The sequence below is a fragment of the Pterocles gutturalis genome, unplaced genomic scaffold (genome assembly GCF_000699245.1).
Source record: "Pterocles gutturalis isolate BGI_N339 unplaced genomic scaffold, ASM69924v1 scaffold17110, whole genome shotgun sequence".
In the NCBI taxonomy this organism is placed as follows: Eukaryota; Metazoa; Chordata; class Aves; order Pterocliformes; family Pteroclidae; genus Pterocles; species Pterocles gutturalis.
Window position 1 is genome coordinate 16577 of NW_010143753.1, and position 21609 is coordinate 38185.

The 21609-nt window shown below is 36.4% G+C and overlaps 1 protein-coding gene across 1 annotated transcript in view; it reads left to right on the top strand.

The window, feature by feature from the left end:
* IPO7 (importin 7) overlaps positions 1–18219 on the top strand; it is a gene marked incomplete at its 5' end in the record, with an annotated part of 26016 nt that extends 7797 nt beyond the window's left edge. The window contains 17 exons of the mRNA XM_010084855.1: positions 3039–3173; positions 3704–3803; positions 4892–4968; positions 5319–5435; positions 6166–6255; positions 6783–6948; positions 7638–7798; positions 8159–8287; positions 9864–9930; positions 10009–10158; positions 10476–10573; positions 11937–12032; positions 12958–13178; positions 13280–13485; positions 14694–14900; positions 15263–15379; positions 16494–18219. Of these exons, the coding sequence (XP_010083157.1) occupies positions 3039–3173; positions 3704–3803; positions 4892–4968; positions 5319–5435; positions 6166–6255; positions 6783–6948; positions 7638–7798; positions 8159–8287; positions 9864–9930; positions 10009–10158; positions 10476–10573; positions 11937–12032; positions 12958–13178; positions 13280–13485; positions 14694–14900; positions 15263–15379; positions 16494–16591 (2235 nt within the window). The remainder of the gene's footprint in view (positions 1–3038; positions 3174–3703; positions 3804–4891; positions 4969–5318; positions 5436–6165; positions 6256–6782; positions 6949–7637; positions 7799–8158; positions 8288–9863; positions 9931–10008; positions 10159–10475; positions 10574–11936; positions 12033–12957; positions 13179–13279; positions 13486–14693; positions 14901–15262; positions 15380–16493) is intronic.
* Between the last annotated feature and the right edge of the window lie 3390 nt (positions 18220–21609).

Below are 21609 nucleotides of genomic sequence, written 5' to 3' on the forward strand. Positions count from 1 at the left end.
TGGCTTTTTGAAGGTCATCTGAAGCACTGAAAGGGAAGAGAACATTTGTCACATTGACTGTTAGGAAATCTATCCCAACACTCTACTCAGACAAGTGGACTCAGTGTCACCTTCTGAGGTGTTCGTACCTGTAGATGGCATCAGACAGATAATTATTACATGTTCTTTAAGACCTTACTGGTTGCTTTGCACTTCCAAGATAAAATGAAGTTCTGACAAAAAAACTGTATGGGCAAAAGAAGTCTTTGAAAAGATGAATTTAATAGTTCAACAGAATACTTAGTGTTTTTCTTCACATTTTCATTGAATAAAATTTGATCCTTACTGTTATTACATCTAGGAGACACCAAGAATTCATGTCTTTAAAGGAAATTGCTAAAAAGCAAGACTTTAAAATGTTTTCAATTTCTTCCTATACAATAATGTACTTTGTATAGAAATACTGATTATTTTTCGGGTGCTATGCTGTATTTCTGTGCAGAAGGTGAATCTTGGATATATGCTCAAGAAAGTGAATCCTTGAAATAAATGTTACGGAAGAATTTTAAACAGGATGTATTTCTTCACAAAAATTGGAAATCCTTGAAATACTGAAGAACACAAATTCTGATAATATGCCTGAGTTCTCTTTGCTCCCCTAAGTTCTCTTCACTCTCCACACCCTTTTACTAAAAGAGTAATAGATAAATCTGTGGTATGGGATTACAGGTTGTTCAAGTATAAACCTTGAAACGTACTGCTAATATTATTCGCACAAGTAGTTCTCATTGGTTATTTTTATCTACTCTCATATTTTTGTGATGTGCATGTAACCAAGCAAAAAAAAATCCAGTATGTTCAGCATTTCTTCTAGCTAAACTTTCTTAAGTTTGGCCAAAACAGGCTGAGCTGCACGGCGGAACACTTTGATTCTTATCCCTTGTGTTAGCAGCTGTTTTGCTCAAGATGTTTCTCATATTGGAAGTCCTGATGAGCCAGAACTAAGCCCTGGTTGGACACTACTGCCTGGTTGTTCCTTAGCACAGTTGCAGAATTTTCTTTATTTGCCCTGGAGCCTCCATCCCACATCCTGGTTTTCCTCACTGCAGTTCTTAAACCTTTTCTTAATCTTTTAAATTTATTTCCGTATTGCATTTAAATTATGAAACTGGTTAGGTTTGTGAAAAAAGAAGACCAAACCACTTGTCCTAAGTAGCAGGGCTGCAAAAACCGTTTGTTAGGCCTCAGCTTTGTCCTCATTTCCAAAGACTGTTCCCCATCCCTTCATTGACTATGGATTAATTTAAACTTTTCTGCGTGCCATCCTGTTACCTTGGAGAATCTCTTTCTCAGAAAAGAAGAAACTTCAGATCCTTGTAAAATTCTAGTTCACCAGCAAAGTCGGCCTTGGATAAGCTTTTCCACCAAGAAGACTGTATTATTATATACTAAATTCTAGTTTGCTGAAGACCCAGGTTTACTACTTTTTGCCTAGAACAAAGAACCCCTAATTCATTTTTTTTCTATCTTTCCTGAGCTGCCACCATGGTATGACTCGGGCCATGAAGCCTGTCTCAGATCCATGCATTATAAAAGTTCAGTATATGATGTCAATACAGTGATAGTCCTTTCTTTGCTGCTTGTGTTGAAATTTCTAAAGGAAGACAATCTTAGGATGTCATGTACTCTGTGTAAAACCACAAGAAATTCCAGTCTTCATTAGTTTCCCAATTACTTCTGGAAAGGCGGCATTGAAGGCATACCATCAAGGAAGTACAATATGTTGTAGAGTTGTTCATGTGTTTAATCAGTTCTGTTACCAGTTAGTTAGACTCTTTTTATCAGTTAACATTCTTAAGTGTTCTACATGTACTCCTGTTTTACTGATTTTGGAAGTTACAAGTATCTGTCACGTAAGGTATTGTTTTTGCAGAGGATCATTTTCTCTTTTAGTTCACAAGAAACTAAAAAGGAATTTTGCCATATGTATTCTTTGATAATCCTTCCAACAGCTGCAAGTCTGAACATTTGCTCTCATTTCCTATCCAAAGTCAATATCTAGTGCCACCAAAGCCTTGTACTCAGGTGAGGGTAACAGCAAGTAATTTCTTTCTTAAGTCCAGGAGGCTTTTAAACATGAGCAGTTACCCTTTGAGGACTGATAATGCATCTAGAGCATAAAACCGTTTGTAAAGCTATTAATTTCATGGCTAATTAATGCATCTTCTTTAAACTCAAGTGTGAGGCATCTCCTTTGGAGAAATGCATGAGTGCTTGTGCAATAAATGTTACCAATGGATTTGCTTTTCAAGATAATGAATCTCATTTTCCCAAAATGTTTCCTTGCTGATACTACAGATGGATAGATATCTTTTCAGTTCTTTCAGTTTTGGATGTGTTTTAAATGTTGTTTTAGGTGAGGAATTAAATTAAACCTTGGAAATGGGATTTGTCCTTTCTCTCCAGTTGGTGCTGCTGCTCTTGAAGGTGCAGTGTTGCCACTGACCTCGACTGGGCTACGAGGAAACCCTCTTGTATTACCAATACCAAACTTTCCAGTGAGCTGGAATTTAATCACTATGTCCATATCATGTCCTTATTCATGGAGAGCCATGGACTTTAACAAACATAAATCCCTGTGAATAGTTCTGAATGCCACCTCAGGAGAAGATTTGAGGCCAGAAAGCCAAGGGGAGAGGCTCGTCCATCATTGTTCATACACATATATTCTTAATGCAGTGTCATTGCTGTAAGGCTGCACATAGGCAAGAATCAGTAGACTCTGTGAGTGTATTTTACCAATCCAGCATTTTGTCTTAATAAAGTAATGTATTTTTAAAAGTCGTGCAGCACTTGATATGAGCTGCAAATTGCCTAAAAAAATTAACAATGACATTTAGTAGAAGGATTAGTCAGTACCCATGTTAGTCTAATGAGTAGATGGGGTTTCTGTTGGATTTAGAGGGGTTCTTAGGTAGGATTGTGGGGGAGGGTAGAATTCTTCTGGTTAAAATGGTCTGTGCTCATTATAAGCTATTGATGAGATCTGATTTTTCTAGGTGTTGCTGAAGGTGTTGTATCAATACAAGGAAAAGCAGTACATAGCTCCCAGAGTTCTGCAGCAAACACTGAATTACATCAATCAAGGAGTGTCACATGCAGTCACCTGGAAGAATCTGAAACCTCATATTCAAGTAAACCATTTTTGGGATTTGCTTAGATGACTCAACAGTAAATTAGTCTGTTGTGCAGTGTCTCTAGCCTTGCTAGAACTCAAGTTTTAGGGACCTCTGTTATAAATTGCTGGTGGAAAGAGTTTAAGTCTGTTTAGTGAAGGTTACCTTGATACATGAGCAAAGCTAGCTGGTGGCTTTTTTGCTGCTAGTCCTTTGTATTTTAGTATATTAAGGATTCCAGTGTAACAGAACAACACAACAAATTTGGAGATGATGTTAACTACTGAATTTATGGCATTGACTCATCTCCACATAGCATTATCCAAAGCAAATCTTATAGCTTGTGCTGTATAGTAGCTCCACCTTAAGTTAAAAGATCTGTCTTTTGTAAGGTAGCACATGAAATCCACTATGTCCAAGTAGCTTTAGAATGTTACCATTTTGTATGAGAAGTGACAGGATGGACAAAATCTGTGATGAAATACAGGACAGAATATAGATATTGATTTAATAGTGCTAGCCTGTTTTTAACTTTTTTTTCATTGCAGGGAATTATCCAAGATGTTATTTTTCCATTGATGTGCTACACAGATGCTGATGAAGAGCTTTGGCAAGAAGATCCATATGAATATATTCGCATGAAATTTGGTGAGAATTTGAAATATACTCATGTTAAAATATGAATTCACACCAAAATGGGATTTCTATAGTTTTTTGTGAAAAAAGAGATGGCTTTAATCTTTAAAAGAAAAAAAAAAAACAAACCAGAAGGAGAAAAGCTGTTTATAAGTAATATAACTTCATATACTTAACTTTTGGATACGGCAGTGTAAATGACAGATAACATGAGACAGTCAACAATGACACAGGTGTTTTTGCTTGAAAAAGTAGCTGATTTTGACAGTTGCCAAGTTTTTGTTAGATAAGTCAAACAGTCCAAGTCTTGCTAGCAATAATTACTTAAGTTATTAAAAGTTTATGATTTACAACAACTAGTATTTCAGGCCCTGGACTTTTCAGGGTCTTAAGGAATCTAACACAACGTAGTTCAGAACAGATTAACCACAATAGTAAATGAAACATTATGAAGTAAACCTAGCATTTGAGACTTGTCTAATTTCACCTTGTGGCTTGCTATTTTGTTGTTGGGGTTTACTATGTCTATACAGTCCTTTCAGGCTAGGGAAGAAAGAAGATACTTCAGACTTACTGAACAAATTCTTCCTTCCACTAGGACTTTTATGTGTCTAGAACAAGGAATCTTGGTGGGTTTGAGAGTTTTTTATCCATCAGGTCAGAGGCAGACCTGTAAGCAGTACAGGTATTACACAGGGCTTTGATAATCTTCTGCAGAGATATAAGAAACTAAGCATTTTTAACTCAATTATGTGTGCTTAACCTGTACAGCAAATAACATATATGTCAAAAATTGACCGCCGTGTCTGCTTCCACTGTTACAAAAGATTTATCTTAAAAACAAGGAAGAGGTACAGTTTCGAATTAGACACATAGAGGCAGTGATCATGAAAAAGGTGAAACAAATGTATCGGGAATCTCCAGCCATTTGTTACTGTTGCTTGGTCTGGGAATATCTGTAGTAAGACAGCATGTTTAACTGTCTGAAGAGATAGGAAGATTGTTGCTCTTTTGTTTGATATTAAATCATTAAATTACATGAGGATCATGAACTGTAGTAAAGGAACAAAATTTATAGCTGTCACATGTTTACTTGATAGATGTATTTGAAGACTTCATTTCTCCAACAACTGCTGCTCAGACGTTATTGTTTACATCATGTAGTAAAAGGAAAGAGGTAAGCTATTAAAGGATTTTACTTAAATATATTAGCTAGATTTAGCTTATAGTTTCCATTTGCTGAAAGAACTACTAATAAAAATTTTACTTTTCAGCTATGTCATAACATAGTACATCAAAATTTATTATTTGTCTCATTTATTTTGCACTGGTCTATTTGTGATTTTTGTATTTGACAATGCCCTTAGGACCTATCTATCAAGAGTGTTGTGTGTTTATAACAAAGACATAAAACACTATCCAAATTCCAGACTTGGAGTGGATTATTAGAAATTTAAGCATTTGAGAGCACTGAGAATGGTACCTGAGATGACTGAAATACTTTGACTAACCTTACATGTAATCTAGGTCTTGCAGAAGACAATGGGCTTTTGTTATCAGATCCTTACGGAGCCAAATGCTGACCCTCGTAAGAAAGATGGTGCTTTACATATGATTGGTTCTTTGGCTGAAATTCTTCTAAAAGTAAGCATAACAAATCTGGTAGATCCTTTATTTCTTTTATTTTTTTCTTCCTTTCTTTCACATAGAGTGTCTTAGAATAAATGGGAATAGCTCTTTGAGTTTACAAGTTTGGGAATCACTGCCAGCTTTTTTTAAAGCTGTTGAACTTCATTGCTTTGTTTTTGTTTTCAGATTAATTACACAAGTTTTATTAGGTCATGTTCAAGTTCAGATGATTGTTTTAAGTTCCTTTAAGCTCTCTGGTTCTAGTAAGAATTGCTACACCATTTCCTGTGCTACACTTAATTACATTCCTTCTTTTGGAAGGAAGGAAAAAAAATTGATCCAGTGAGAGGCTGTTGATTTAATGAGAACTTTTCTGGGTATAGAAGAGAGGAAATTAGAATGGTAGCAAAAAAATATGTGGGGTATGGACTTGTATTTGGACCATGGCTCTGAGAAGTTTCCCTGACCACTTTTGCTTTTGATACCAGAGTAATGTACTGCCAGGTAAAAGGTGTCTCTAGGAATTAAAAAATGACAGGAAAAAAGTGTCACTATTTTGACTGAAAATTATAAAAGTCAGTGTAGGATCTGACTTTAGTTACTAATATGAGATCTCATTGTTGCTTAACAGACTTTATTAAAGGGGGAAGTTAAAAGCCTGAGAGTTTTGTTATGCTGTTTATGCTTTTATATGTGACATTTTTACTGGATTAGAAATGGTGTGTTTCTATTCATATTCTGACAGAAGAAGATATATAAAGATCAAATGGAATATATGTTGCAGAATCATGTGTTTCCTCTCTTCAGCAGTGAGCTGGGTTACATGAGAGCACGGGTAAGAAAGTGTGAGATTTACTGTTAAGATACACTCTCTGTTCCAACTGAAGAGTTCCAGAATATTCTTTAAATTTTTCCCTCTAACAAATGCTCTCCTCTCTGCACCTGTTCTGTAAGAAATTGTCTGCTTATCTCAGAGTTTAGTATCAGTCTTTACGTGTGATTGTAGATAGCTACTGTGTAGTTTTAAAATGGCTGCAGAATTGTGTGCATAGTTTTCCATCTGTGTCTGGTGGTATGGTCTATCTGTGTTTTGCATTTAGACTGTACTGCTCACACAAAACCTGTGGCCAAAGATGAACTTGAGATCATAGTACTGGTCTAGTGATGTCTGAAAGACAAGCCTCCCACTGGCCAGCCTCCACACTCTCAAACATCTTCATCCGTTAAAAAGTTTTCCAGTATCTTTATTCAACAGTAGTTGTGCTTCAGATGTAATAATTTGTGTAGGTTGGGTATACGAGTAGTCAATAATCCTGTTTGTAGGTTTTGTAACTCTGAATTTGTTCAATGTCCTTTTTACAGGCTTGTTGGGTTCTTCATTATTTTTGTGAAGTCAAATTTAAGAGTGACCAGAATCTCCAGACAGCCTTAGAACTCACGAGACGGTGTCTGATAGATGATAGGGAAATGCCTGTAAAAGTGGAAGCTGCAATAGCACTTCAAGTTCTGATCAGTAATCAAGAGAAAGGTAGCCTTCTTTTCTTAAAGCTACAGCAAGCTTTAATGGAGTAGGCATTAATATTACAATGTTCAGGGAGACCTGTTCTGTTCTTTCCTGATGTTACTTTTCTTCTTGTAATTTGTAATGACTTGTTGTAATTTTCCAGATGGAAAATTTTGTATTTTTTATAAATAACATCACAATTTCATGTTACAATAAATCCAGTTTTACAGCACCTAATCATTGAATCAGAAATATGGTGGCAATATAAGCATATCTGTCTCAGCATACATTTATTTGTGTTCACATTTATTTTCTTAAAAAAGTTGTCTTTATTCTGACAGGCTTTACATTGATTTCTTAGTATTCCTGAAGCTGGCATGAAAGCCAGAAAGCAAACATAAATTCTATATCAAATATTTTGGCTAATTTGACAAAAATGTGTATGTACCCATTCCTGTTCAATCAAAATTTGCATTCATAAATAATCTTGTATTCCATAAAGACTGGCTTTCATACTTGAGTTGTGATCCTCTTGGTATACATTTTTATTAAAAAATTGTTCTGAATGTTAGTAGTGTTATAATGATTTACACGTGGTTTTTGGCATATTAATGCTGAAGCACTAAATATTAATAAAGTACATACTGGTTTTCTTAGACTGATACTGCAGTTTTGTGAGAATGTCGATTCAAGTATTTCCGCTTGTTTTACAGCTAAAGAATATATTACTCCGTTCATTAGACCTGTAATGCAAGCTTTACTTCATATTATAAGAGAGACTGAAAATGATGATCTTACTAATGTGATTCAGAAGATGATCTGTGAATACAGTGAAGAAGTTACCCCAATTGCAGTAGAAATGACACAGCATTTGGTAAGACTTTCTGGTGATGTAGGAAGATGTTTAATATGTGAAAGATCGGTATTTAAAATTAAAGAGCAAATTTTTAATTAAAAAAAATTGGAGTGAAAATAATGTTATGTTTTATGTAATGTGAAAACAAAAGAGAATCTGCAGAACAAATTCAGACTTTGAATGGCTGTATCTAGCAAGTTGTACTAGTGGTTTCAAAATCTGGAATGGAGCAGTCACCTTCTAACATTCATAAATGTTTTTCTTAGCAGAAGTTCTCTTTAGATTGTGTAGAATACCAGACTTGAACAATTGTTCTTTACCTCCAAGCATGTCCTCATTAAATGACATATTTCTGGGTTGTTTTGCTGTGACATGCAGGCAATGACGTTTAACCAGGTGATCCAGACTGGACCAGATGAAGAGGGCAGCGACGACAAAGCAGTGACTGCAATGGGAATCTTGAATACTATTGATACACTTCTCAGTGTAGTTGAAGATCACAAGGAAGTAAGTAAAAATTATTTTAAAGCTCATATCTATTGTCTAAGACACTGAAAGTCTTTTGTAGTTCCAGTGTTCCCAACATTGTTATCTGAAAAAACTGTCCTTTCAACCAAGAATATTTAAAAACAGAAAACAGTGACGTACTTATCACTCAACAAAGGTTAACAGGGTGGGTCACATTTCTGGCACAATATGTGTAGTAATAGAGCATAAATGTTGCCACAGTATTTCCTATAAGAATCCAGGCTCCTGATCACATAGGTGGAAGCCGCTTGTCTCTAACAGATGGAACTCTGTCAGCTCAGCTGGAAAAATCCGTCTGATTCGACGAGGTCTGCCCTTCAGAGAAAATAGATAAAACTTCCGTTAGCTTTGAACATTGACTCTGATGAATTCATTTGCTTTTTGCAACAGAATCAATATCTGTAAATACAGCTGTTGTGGCTGTGCTAAATTATGGTTTTGTTTACCTGTCTAATCTGCCCTGTAGAATTCTCCAGTGTGATGAAAACTTTTGTTATTTAGTTTTGTTGTACTGAATGGTCTAACTTCTGTCCAGAGTACAGCTTGTTCAAAAGATGCTATTGCTGATTAAAATCCTTCTTGACAAAGTCAGCTACTGATTTTTGATAAGTAGCTCTTTGGTGACTAAACAGTTGTGTAATAAATTGTACTCTCAGGGCTCTGAAGACTTTACTAAGGAAGCAGCATAATACAAATTCTGAATGCCCAAGGTCAGAATCCAGTGCTGCCATGCGATAAACCAAGGACCCGTCTGGATCATTCACTTGTTGCTAAAACTGCTTAGCAAGCTTTTCATGTACAATTCTTGATATCTAAATGAAAAGTTTGTGTAACAGTATGCTAGTCCTGACGAACACAAGTGTAAAACCTCGATCAGTAAACATTTATATTTAGAGACATCTTACCCAGGATGACCAGTGTTCCAAGAGATAAGGTATTTAGCTGGTTAGTTTCAATCCTGTTCTGCATAGCTAAGACCAGAAACTCAACCCTTATTTGTCCTTGTACAGGGTAAGTGCCCTGAACAGATTAATGACTGTTTTGTTAACTTTTCCAGAAACTGATAAATACTAATTGGAAGGAGTGTCAGAATCTGCAGAGCAGTATTTAGACTGATTGTCTGCATATCGTATGAACATCCTAGGTTTGGGAGGTGGTTTGGTTTTCGTTTTGTTTTGTTTTGTTTTTAATTTCACTTTTCCAGAACAGCAAATACTTCCTGCAACTTCCGTTGCTTACCCCTTTGATATATACATTTACATACTGTGTTTTAATAGGACTGAACTGTTGCACAGGGTTACTGTCAGGCTTTTGTTTTTAAAGAGATAAGGAGATTCTTCCGATATTCAAAGAATATTCACCTCTAATTAAAAGGTATCTTACAAATCCTTAGCTAAGAGTGCTCCTCCTACGCATTTAGTACTCTAAAATGTGAGAAAGTTTGAATTGTTTTTAGAAGACTACATTGTCTAAATAGAAACTGCTTTGAGTAATTTTATTTAAAATGTGTTTAACTTAAAAGTATTGAAAACAGTCATAAATTTGCTTTTTTCAGATTACACAGCAGCTGGAAGGGATCTGTTTACAAGTTATTGGAACAGTTTTACAGCAGCATGTATTAGGTATCTGTCCTTTTGTTGGCTTATTTTTTTAACTTTATAGGATTGACATTAAATTTACCTAGATTCTGTTTGTTTTAGAGTTCTATGAGGAGATCTTTTCCTTGGCTCATAGTCTGACCTGTCAACAAGTTTCTGCACAAATGTGGCAGCTTCTTCCTCTTGTTTTTGAAGTCTTTCAGCAGGGTGGCTTTGAAGTCTGTCAGCAGGATGGCTTTGATTATTTTACTGGTAAGTAATACAAATAAATCAGAAAGCCAAATAGTTTCATATATGTGATTTCAACCATACACTGAATTGGATCTTGAACATTGATTGAAATGTTGGGAGAACACTGAAGTCAGGTTATGCTTGAAGTATTTTATTCTGCCGTTGCGGCAACCAGACTTGTTTTGCTAAGGCATGTATGACTAGATGCGTGCTTATCTTGACAAACATTAAGCAAGAACTGTGTAATTAACTTAATACTTAGATTTCAACCTGATTTTAACAGCTCATCTTATAAAACATGCAAACAATATCTAACTGTGATCATTCTTTTAATACAGACATGATGCCTCTCTTGCATAATTATGTTACTGTTGATACAGATACACTTCTGTCAGACACAAAGTATCTTGAAATGATCTACAGTATGTGCAAGAAGGTAAGTAGATTCCTTGTGATAACAAAACCTGTGATCTCTGAATACTGTTAAATTTGTGTACTTTTCTCCACAATAGCAGACTGTAAAACTGGAGAATTTTGACGTCTGCTCTTAAAGTGTTATGCTACTTAACATCCTCTGTGATTCCACAAATTAAGTTATTGCAGAGGAATTCAAAGAGGCTGCATATACGATTTTGCTAAAAGGGGAAAAGAAACTGTATACAACAACAGCCGATTTAACAAGCCAGGGTTTTGTGCATGTGTGTTTTGTGTAATCCACTTTGTGCACACGGGCACACAAAATGCTCATGCATATTGCAAAAGGTACATGGTTTCTTTTATCTGAGATTTGTAGCCCCACTGTGGTTAGGATACCAGATACCATATGTATGCGAAAGGTCTTAAATGTATTAGCTCAAACAAGTGGAGTAGGGATGGAAAGTAGAGGGATAGGAATAGGAAGCTATTTTCCAAGTTCATGCCAAGCCAGTGATGAAAGCTGGGAGCAGAATGCAGTTGTTATGACTCAGTCCAGTCACTTTTGGGCAGTGTTTCTGTATGTAACTGAGCTTCTCAGCTCCTGTGTATTATAGGTAGCTGCCAGCTGGGCTTTCTTTATCCAATCAATATGTAGAAAACAAAGCTTTCCAGAATGATAACCCTATGTGAGGAAATGAATACTTCTTCATAAGATGGTGTTAATATTTTATAATCTCTAATAGTAATCTGTGGGGACGGCAGTTTTCCATTTCTGGATATCATGTGTTGTGTCTATATACGAACTGGTGGACTGTCAGCTGCCCTGACCATGGTATTTCCTGAGTAATTATTTTGAAGATGTTTAAATATTATAGTGAATAACTCTTGCCAGCCTTTATTTGAAAACAAGTTGCAACTGGTTATATACATAAAAAAGAAAATTTGCCTGTTACAGCCTTTTAGGGATTAGTGTTCTATTAGCTGAGCAGTGAACAGAAGTTTTAGGTATTGCGTGGTCTCCCAAATTTGTAAATAAATTTTTTACAAAATCCAGTACATGAATGCGCAAGAAAATTTTGTTGTTTGTGTATAGAAATAAGCCTTTGCAAAGTGGCAGCTGATGCTTATACAGTTACTGTTGTAAACTCTGAGTCCATAAGAGTTATTGAATATTTGTACATGTGGATTAGTTTTACCTGCCTTCAGCAATGTTTCAGTATATAGTTCTGATACTGAGCCACTGCTGTAGATTCAGCTGCTTCACTGATAGATTACTAGTATTGTAATAGAGTGGATAAACTTATAGCAGCTTTTCAAAGCAAAGCAGTATATAGAAAATACTTCCTGAAGGGATATCATCAACAGTAATTGTTATTTTTCAGGTCCTTACAGGAGTTGCTGGAGAAGATGCAGAATGTCATGCAGCAAAGCTGTTAGAAGTAATTATTCTTCAGTGTAAAGGTCGTGGCATTGATCAGGTTGGTAGCAACTTTGGTTGCTATAACTAATATTTTAAAAATATTTTACTCTCAAACATGAATTGGTTATGTATTGACATGAGTTCTGTTCCAAGAAGTTTGTGTGGTGTGACTAATAATCCTGTCTTCTACTTCAGTGTTACAAGTCCTAGTGCTCAGTTAACAGCGCTGCAGAGGCAGTTATTGCACACTTTGTCTCCAGAATTCAGGACACTGCAAAACTCAATGTAAAGTGGTTTTGTGAATCTGGAACAGTACTGTTTTAGGAGCATCTTGGTTCTAAAAATCAATTAATTATATTTGAAGTTAATTCTAGTCAATATGTCATGAGTGTTATTCAATTTGTCAAGTTAATAGCCTTGAAATAACTAAGAATGAAAATGAAGTTCCTAGAATCCAAATTAGTCACAGAGGAACCAGGGACTTCATTATGTACATATGGAAGTTGGAATTTGAGAGATTAATTTGTGTGCTTCTGCTGTGTATATGACAAGCTCTGTATAACAGCTGTTCAAACATTTTTTTCTGTGCTTTTTAATAGTGGTGGATGTGGTCCCTGGAAACTTTATTTGAAATAAAATCTTCTACAGGGATTTTTTTTTTTTTCAGCATGGCATCTCTGAACAGACTACTCCTTTGAATAGCTGTTTTCTTGGAATGTTAGCGATACCTCTTGACTTAGCTGTGGATATTAAAAAAGACTAAGTTGATTTTTCTGGTATTCAAGTGTACACATTTTTTTATTTTTCATTTTTAAAAAACTGGATTTTAGAACCAGGAATTGCATCTACAAATTATTCCGATTTTATACCCTCTGTATTTATGTGCCACACTGGTTTTATGCCATTTCTCAAATTGAGCGTGAAATATAGAACTACAAAGTTTATTTTTGATCACTACATTTTTAACGGTTCTCATTCTTCAGTGTATACCCTTATTTGTGGAAGCTGCATTAGAGAGATTGACCAGAGAAGTGAAAACAAGTGAACTGCGAACAATGTGCCTCCAGGTTGCCATAGCTGCTTTGTATTACAATCCTCATTTACTATTAAATACGTTGGAAAATCTTCGTTTTCCCAATAATGTGGAGCCTGTCACTAATCACTTCATAACACAGTGGCTTAATGACGTGGACTGTTTCTTGGGGTAAGAGTTTCTAATTTTTGAATATTCTCCCTGATACACCTGTATTACCTGCTTGTAAATTGTAACAAAACTTGTAACTTTTTTACTACTTTGTTTTGTAGACTTCATGATAGAAAGATGTGTGTGCTTGGCTTGTGTGCTCTTATTGATCTGGAGCAAATACCGCAGGTTTTAAATCAAGTCGCTGGACAGATCCTGCCAGCTTTTATCCTTTTATTTAATGGATTGAAAAGAGCATATGCCTGTCATGCAGAGCATGAAAATGACAGTGATGATGATGATGAAGCTGAAGAAGATGAGGAAACAGGTATGGAAACTGAAACATCGCTGGTACTTTGTATTTTTCTTTTTCTTCTGATGGAGATGCTGAGTTCCTTTGTGGAATTCTTCAGAGTTCCCTAACTTCAAAAATCAAAAGCTGTGGTAGAGCACTGCACATCTTTTAACGACTTTCAAGTATATCTGACTTACTTTCCAGTCCCTCTTAAGAGGGACTATTAGGACTTATTCCTAGGCTTATTCTCTTCAAAGTCACATCAAGATAACTTTTGTGTGTGGATGCTGTCATTGCTAAAAGTAATTATTACTGGGCATGTTTCCCATTCGAGTGAGGGGTAAGAGTCAGTAGACAAGTTTCCAGGAATCTTTCTAATCCATTACACACTTTGGACTGCATATTACAACCTGTCCCATGAGCTGTTGCTGTTCTAGCTGTGTATTGAAGATGCCAGTTCTTGTGTTTTGTTTTGGGTTTGGTTTGTTTTTACTTTTTTTTTTCCTGGACTAACGTAATCTCAACTTCATCAGCCTTTGTAGACTTCTTCATATAGTCATTTCACCAACTTCAACATCTTTTGAAATCTTCTTTATATGAAGTTTGAAATTACCTACAACTTCCCCATACTTCTTTCTTACACTTTTTCCTATATTCTGTTTAAGCTTTTAGTTCTTGTTCCCCTATTTTTGTCTTTCCATTATCAGCCTGGTGTCTGAGTCATTGTCTGGAACAGTTTTCCACAGTCAAAGGAATATCTGTTGGTTTTCATCTATCTACTTAAAGCCCAGTTTCTTTTGGTCTCTGCTATTGAATTCTGGACTCTACAGACTATTGTCATTATACATCACTCATACTATTACGTTTTGTATTTCTCAAGCATTCTTTTCAACAGCCCTTTTGAATGTGCCTTTAAAAGTGTTTTCATCAAACTATTTCAAATATTACTTAAAGTTTTATCAAGTGCTGTTCCAAACCAACTGTATATACATTTTTCTACATACATTTTTGTGAGAATAAAATTTTCCTTTCCCATTTACACAGTTGGTGTAAGTGAGGGAAAAGGGTCTGAGGGGGAAGACCATGGCACTAAGAGAGGAGTTAAATAAGCTTCCTCCTTTCTAGTTTGCACTGCACTGTTAGCAGTTCCATTGCCTGTTCTGCATAATCAGACATATCCTAAAGAGTTGGTCTTGCTATTCTTGAGATAAACTTTTTTGTGTGTGTGATTTTTAACTCAGAGGAATTGGGGAGTGATGAAGATGACATTGATGAAGATGGTCAAGAATATCTAGAAATTCTAGCAAAACAGGCAGGTGAAGATGGAGATGATGAAGACTGGGAAGAAGATGATGCTGAAGAGACTGCTTTGGAAGGCTATTCCACAATTATTGATGATGAGGATAATCCTATTGATGAATATCAGATATTTAAAACAATTTTTCAGAGTAAGTAACTTTATTTCTTTTCCTGGCCAACAGGTGATATGTAAACTTAAATTTTAGTATAGACCATTGTAAATTAGAATCTGTTGAAAGCTTCCAAACAAGCTTTCCAGTATGTGCTCTGAACAAGTTTATTTGGAAGGAGGAAGCCATCAGTAAACTTTCAGAGCAGGGGGAATTTCAGAGCTTGAATAAATTTATGGTGGGAGGGAAGAGATCAGAGGTTGTACTAGTGTTCTTAAATGTCTTGAATTATCTAACCCTAACGGAAATTCTGATTAAAATGTCAGTGAGTTATTAAGCTTTGAGTTACAGAAAACATTAATGAACACTTTCCTTTTGCTTATGTTTTCTTTCTGTTGCAGCAATTCAGAATCGTAATCCTGTGTGGTACCAAGCTTTAACACAGGGTCTTAATGAAGAACAAAGAAAACAATTGCAGGACATAGCAACTCTGGCAGATCAGAGGCGGGCAGCACATGGTATTTTTCCCTCTTTATACCATTAATTGCTTCTTTTGCTGTTTGAATGCTGTTTATGTGCTCAAGAAGCATAATACAGAACATGCCTATAATTCAAGCGTGATAATGTCTTAAAAGCCAGGGTTGTTTTACACTCCAGAGATGCTGGAAATCTCTTTCAGATTGTCAGGTCACGAAAACCTCAATGCATAAGTTGTGTGGCATACATGGTGTTATCTTGAGCTGGGAATAATATAAACCACCTTCTGCATTATCTGGACTGTAGTAAAGGTAGATAGAAATACACATTTCTATAGAAGTTTATAGAAGTGTGTAGATAGATATGTACATACACATTTCTATGGGCTTTTTACTAATGTAATTTTCAGTTGTCCATGTATTAGAGCTTGTAAAAACCAGTCTTATAGTAATATTTGAAGGATGGAATATGCAGCTAGTAAAACCAGACAGCCTAACTATCACTGTTAGTTACAGTGATGGATAGGTGGACCTCAGATGCCTAAAAATGTTACGGTTTGGTTGAAAATGAAAAGTGATAAACATAATAGTTTTACCTCAGAATTATGTTTTATGGTCTAGTAACCTAAATTCCAAATTACCTTCTTGGGTATAGGGGGGAAATGCGTGTATACTAAAAAGTCTGTTTCTGGTGTGTCCATGGCTATTTATGCTTATTATTGTTGAATTGAGATGGGAACACTGAAAATTAAGCTGATATCTACTGCTTTTTTTGTGCATGTGCTGTTATTGATTTGAATGAAAAGTCTATTAATGTTAATCAAAAAGAATTAGGCATCTGTTAGGAAGTTTCATTCAGATTCTGTTTCTGAAATGTGAAAATTACATATGTCCAAAAGCTAAAGTGTGGGCTTTTAAAATATAAATTAATTTAAGCATAGCTATAACAAATGTATAAATTTAAATAATCAGTCCATCTGATGTGTTGTTTTGGGCCTGGCACTTTTCTACTTTGTGGGTGCTAATTACTTTCTTGGGTAACCCCAGGTTAGACCTGTCTCTCTGAGACTTAAAATGGTCAGTCACTGAATCTTCATCTGTCTTCCCCCCTACACATATGCACTGAAATGTCTTCCTTCTGTTTGTTTTGTTTTAGAATCCAAAATGATTGAAAAGCATGGAGGATACAAATTCAATGCTCCAGTTGTGCCAACTTCATTTAATTTTGGAGGCCCTGCCCCAGGAATGAATTGAATTACCACTTTTCCTGCTACTGTGTGATTGTAGTGAAGAGCTTGTGTTCCTCCCAATAGTGGTTCCAGAACTGGTTCATGTTATCTACAACTCACTCTAAACTAATTGATAAATAGATTGGACAAAAGCCCCCAAAGTGGGACCTGATCATGCAACCTAATACTGGAAAGCAAACCAGAGGTTTTTTTGAAGATAGGAAGAATATGAATTTAAAGCTTCAAATGACACACTTTGGAAATCGAAAATCAAGAGGGGATGTCATGAAGGCAGCTTTTCTTTTTCTGAGGAAAAAATAAGCATGGGCTGCAGGACTATATAAAATGTCTCATTTACAGTACAAGCTAGAAGGCAGACAATTTTTACACCTGTGGCAGTATGAGTATTTGCCCAATTTGTTTCCCTTTTCTCCCTTCCCATTGGGTGTCTATTCTTTTAATGTAAATAAGATAAGGTAATCAGCCTTACTTAATCTTCACCATTTCCATTTATCAAGATTGTTCATATGTAGAATATTGGACACTTAATGTAGCACTACATAACGGATAAATCTGTAAATGAATTAGCACTTTCATATTGAAACAAGCCTGCTAGCCTATGTACAAAAATAGCAAAATGTTTGCTGTTTATAAAAATAAAAAATAAGGGATGTATTGGGGAAAATAATTTCAAGTTATTAATTTAAAATGAACTAGCAGTTTTGTACCTGGTGACTTTGTGGTGCAGTCACCTCTGGTTGTGACTTGAATTCGGTTATGTAAAAAGGGGTTAGTAATATTTCATTGCTGCTAAAAAAAAAAAATAGCAACACCCTCTGTGTCCTGTTTTTCTTAAAGATCTCACTGTGGTGAGGTGAAATTTGGATACAAATGTGTACTGTAACCACCGAGGAAAAGGTTATCTTCTCTAAAGCAGGTAAATAAGATGTGAAGTTCTGCTCTTAAGAGTCGATTGAAGTGTGTGGCAGAAACATCTATATATGCAATCTATTGAAAACACAACAATTTAATTTGGCTAATCTGGGCTATGATCTATGAATGCAATTCGTTCACCTAATTTTGCAAAATGTTATTTTTCCAGTATGTGGTAGTGCATGTGCACTGCTCTTGGATTTCATTCCCCCTCTTCTTGCACTCCCAGCATTAGTGTGTACTGTTGTCTGCCTGATCCAGACAGTGTATTTGAAGTTTTGCCAATCTTTCATTTTTGAAGCCACAATTTTCTTCCTTCAAAGTTGCTATAGTAACTAGTATTTTAGCTGGAGAGGCAAAATACAGTTCCCTCTGGGACCACTATCAAAACCACTGTATGAAGAAGCCAGCAGGGAGATGCTGTGATGGGTTGGCTTAAATGTCCCCTTTTTATTTTCTAAAGGCAAAAATCCATAGGTTTTTGATCTTGCCTTGAGATCATTGGTGTCAGGTCTTTTAAATCAAATGTTTGTTTTTTTTCTTTTGGCTGTTTTTATAGAAAAATGTCACCTGCTGTTACAGTTGATATTAAACAAGCTACCTTAATTTAATGTAAGCCTCCAAAATTTAAATACAAGTTAAAAATAAACTGAGTTTATATCTGTAAAAATGAAATGCACATATATATATTATGATACTCAAAATGCAGTCTTCGGAAAATTGGTTTGTGTGGTGTGTTTTTTTGCATCAGCAGAGTAGCAGGAATTTGTGGTTTGGGGTTTCCTTCACGAGCTGACCAGCACCATGCTCTGCCTTCCATTTGTTGCACAACTGCTAGCGCTCCTCGGGGCAGGTGTAATGGGCTTTCCCAGTCCCTCCTCTCTGCTCTGCCTTCCTTTGGTCAATACTACTCCCTGTGTACAGAGGGCTGATGTGAGAGGCTGAGCCAGGACTATAATGCCACGGTGCCCTAGCCAAATACCAAAGGGATACTTTAAAAACAACTTGTGGACTTAAAAGGATGGACATTGCACCTGATGTGAAAAAGCCTAAGAAATTAAGCTTTGAATGAGAGTATCCGTTATAGTAGTGGTATGAGAGCCACAGTAGTACTTGTGACTCTTTAGCTGACTGGCCGAGTACATATAGCAGAACCGTGGTTTTGTTTTTTTGTAAATGTGTAACTCCTGAGCACATACAGGTGTACTCTGGCCTCAAGATAATCTCTAGACAAGGTTTTATTTTTGTAGAAAAAGGTGACAGACATAATTACAGCATGCATTTTCCTGTGCATTCCTTGACCTTGAAAAACACACAGTTTGACATAATTTCTGAACATCTGCTTGTTTGGTATCTGCTTATCTTGTTATGCATCCCAAAAAACGTTAGAGAACCTTTTAGGTCAGATGAGACACTTTTGCCTCATGGCAGAAGATAGAAGAAAGCAGCAGTGACAAGACTCCATATAGAAAGCAGATGGGGGGAAAAGGGGGAAAATCACCAATTTAGTGCCATTGTCATTTCTGGAACAGTTCTATTTTTCAAGTCACAAGTCAAGGGAATAATTTTACCTTGGTGTGAAGAATACAGTCTTACTTCAAGGGTGCTTTTACACGTTGCTAGACTGGTTAGCAAGGAGCATCTTTTTTAAGAATGGATCTAGAACTCTGCTTTCCTTTGCTCCAAGAAATGTATTTATATAAATTGCAAAACAATTTTGCATTGTTGTTGGTGGTGATAGTGCATTTTGTGATGCAAGATATCCATTTCAGTGATACACTTATGTCAAATTTAAAATTTATCTTCCTCCTAGAACTTGCACTTATCCATTCCATTTTCAAGGATAATGCAACTCTAAAGGAAGAGCTGGAAAATTTAAAGCCTCTGTTTTTTCTATTATGGAAGATCTCCTTGGATTAATAAACATCTAAAGCAAATCCTTATCTTCACTTATTTCAGTGTGGTGTTTTGAACGTAGCTGTATTCTTACAGTACTGGGGAGTCCCACTCTAGTTACATAGCTCTAAGGTTTGTATTTTCCTCTCTTAAAATATTTCTTCAAGCAGAAATATGAGGTTAGGCACAACCACATTTCTCTTAACTATGTTAAATACAAAAGGCTTATGTCATACGCTATTTTTAAAATGTTGACATATTAGGTGAATTTAATATCCTTTTTTTCCTAAATCACTGTCTTAAAATAACTATTAAAATAATTATTAATCAAATGTCAGCATAGTAGAGCAAAGCTCTGTTCAAATCTCTTGTAGCCAAGAATTACTAGTGCAAGATTCAAGAAGTCTGCAATGGATTAATTACAGAATACCTGAAAATAAACATGCAGATGGCTTTAATTTTGCCTAGTAATTAATTGATACCTGGTAAGTTTTATGGGGGGATTTTTTCTAAAGGAAATTTCCTTCTCTTGGACTGTCAGTTCTCAGTAGAAACATCAAGAAGCTTCTCAGCACATTTTATCTTTGCATGTTTCTGTCAAGTTCCTTTTCAGTCCTTCCTCGTACATCCTTTCTCTTGATAACCATTTTCACATCCTGGGCCTGAATTTGTCACCCCAGAACTCCCTTGAGATGCTGCTCAGAAACTGCTCAGCACTTTGTACTTCAGCAGTTCATACTGTAGGCAGTCATACCCCTGCTGATGCTCTCTGTGTGTGTATTCAACACCAAGATACCAGGGCTGCATCCTTCTCGGGAGTTGATGCTCGCTCGTGGCTCTGAGCAGCACAGCCAAGGACATGGCTCCGCAGTGGGTGCTGCAGAGCCCCGGGGGAAGGACGTGGTTCTAAATACCCAGCACCGACTGTGGGTTTTGCTTTGACAGATGTGGCCAGGTACAGGTAACTCTGGTTTGGATGTTGGTTAAGACTTTATCAGTCTTCTATGACTTGGCCTACTAATTAAGTTATAATCTGGGGTATATGATCAGCAGTGCATGAACACTGCTTCTGAAAATCTATGCAAAATGAGCACCTGGTTTATTGAAAAAAAAATGCACTACAGTTCTGCATTTCTGCTCAATCCACTAGTCAAGTTTTAACCTGAATGCAATAGTATAAAAAAAAAAATAAAGTTCATCAAAATTTTGAGAAAAGCCTGGAAGGTCCAAGGCTCTCTATTATGCTGTAACAGACTATAAAAGCCAGAGTTGAGTCCCTTGAGCTCGGTTTTTCTATTCCCTGTGCTCTGTGGGATCTTCTATGTACCCAGAACCAGGAATGTGGAAAAGCTTCATTTTTCTGATGGTGTGGCACCGATTATAAATTAGTTGCAATCAGTATGTAGCTTATTTAAATGATGTGTCATTGGTTTGCATGTTTCTGCTTTATATGAAACTTCAGAATGGGAAATACCCAGTTGTTAAGACTTGATGGAGAGGTTAACAATTATCTATTAACATAAAGGAGTTGGTAAACCCAAAACGGAATTTCATTTTTGGTATTTTACTGTTACTGTACCTCGAATGAAACTGATGGCTGCAATTTGTGTTTTGGGTGAAAGCTTCCAATTAAGAAACAGGAGGGAAAAATTTAAACTAAGAAGAAAATTGCTCTGTATTAGGCCTATGCAGGAATAAGCTAATTTTGGCCATTTCTATTACTGCAAGAATTTAGAAACATTATTCTGGAGTTTCAGGTGAAAAAATTTAAATGCATTTATATGTGACGTTCAGAGAGGTCAAGTAAGCCATGTAGAGCTGGGCATATTGTCCTGTCAACGCTGCTAGCTCATGATAATTGCACAGTTGGGTTTTCTTGAAAAATCATCTACCAAAATAATTGTAATACCCTTTAAATGCCTGTGGAGCTGTCGTTCGACTATGTTTCCATACCAAAAAATCACATTAAGAATAAATATTCTCCAGCACAGCTGTAAGAAGAGTCCTTCTCCCCGAGAGCTGGGCTGAAATGGCAGCAGCAGATGAGGAGGCTGTGGAAGGGCAGGGCGCTGGCTAACCCCCCCCCCCTCCCCCGCGCAGCCCCTCCGCCAGGGCACCACGCACCGGTTCCCTTCCAGCGGTCCAACTCCCTCCGGCCCGCACCGACGGAGCTCCGCACAGCGCCCGCCTCCGGCCAGGGCCCGGTTATGCGCG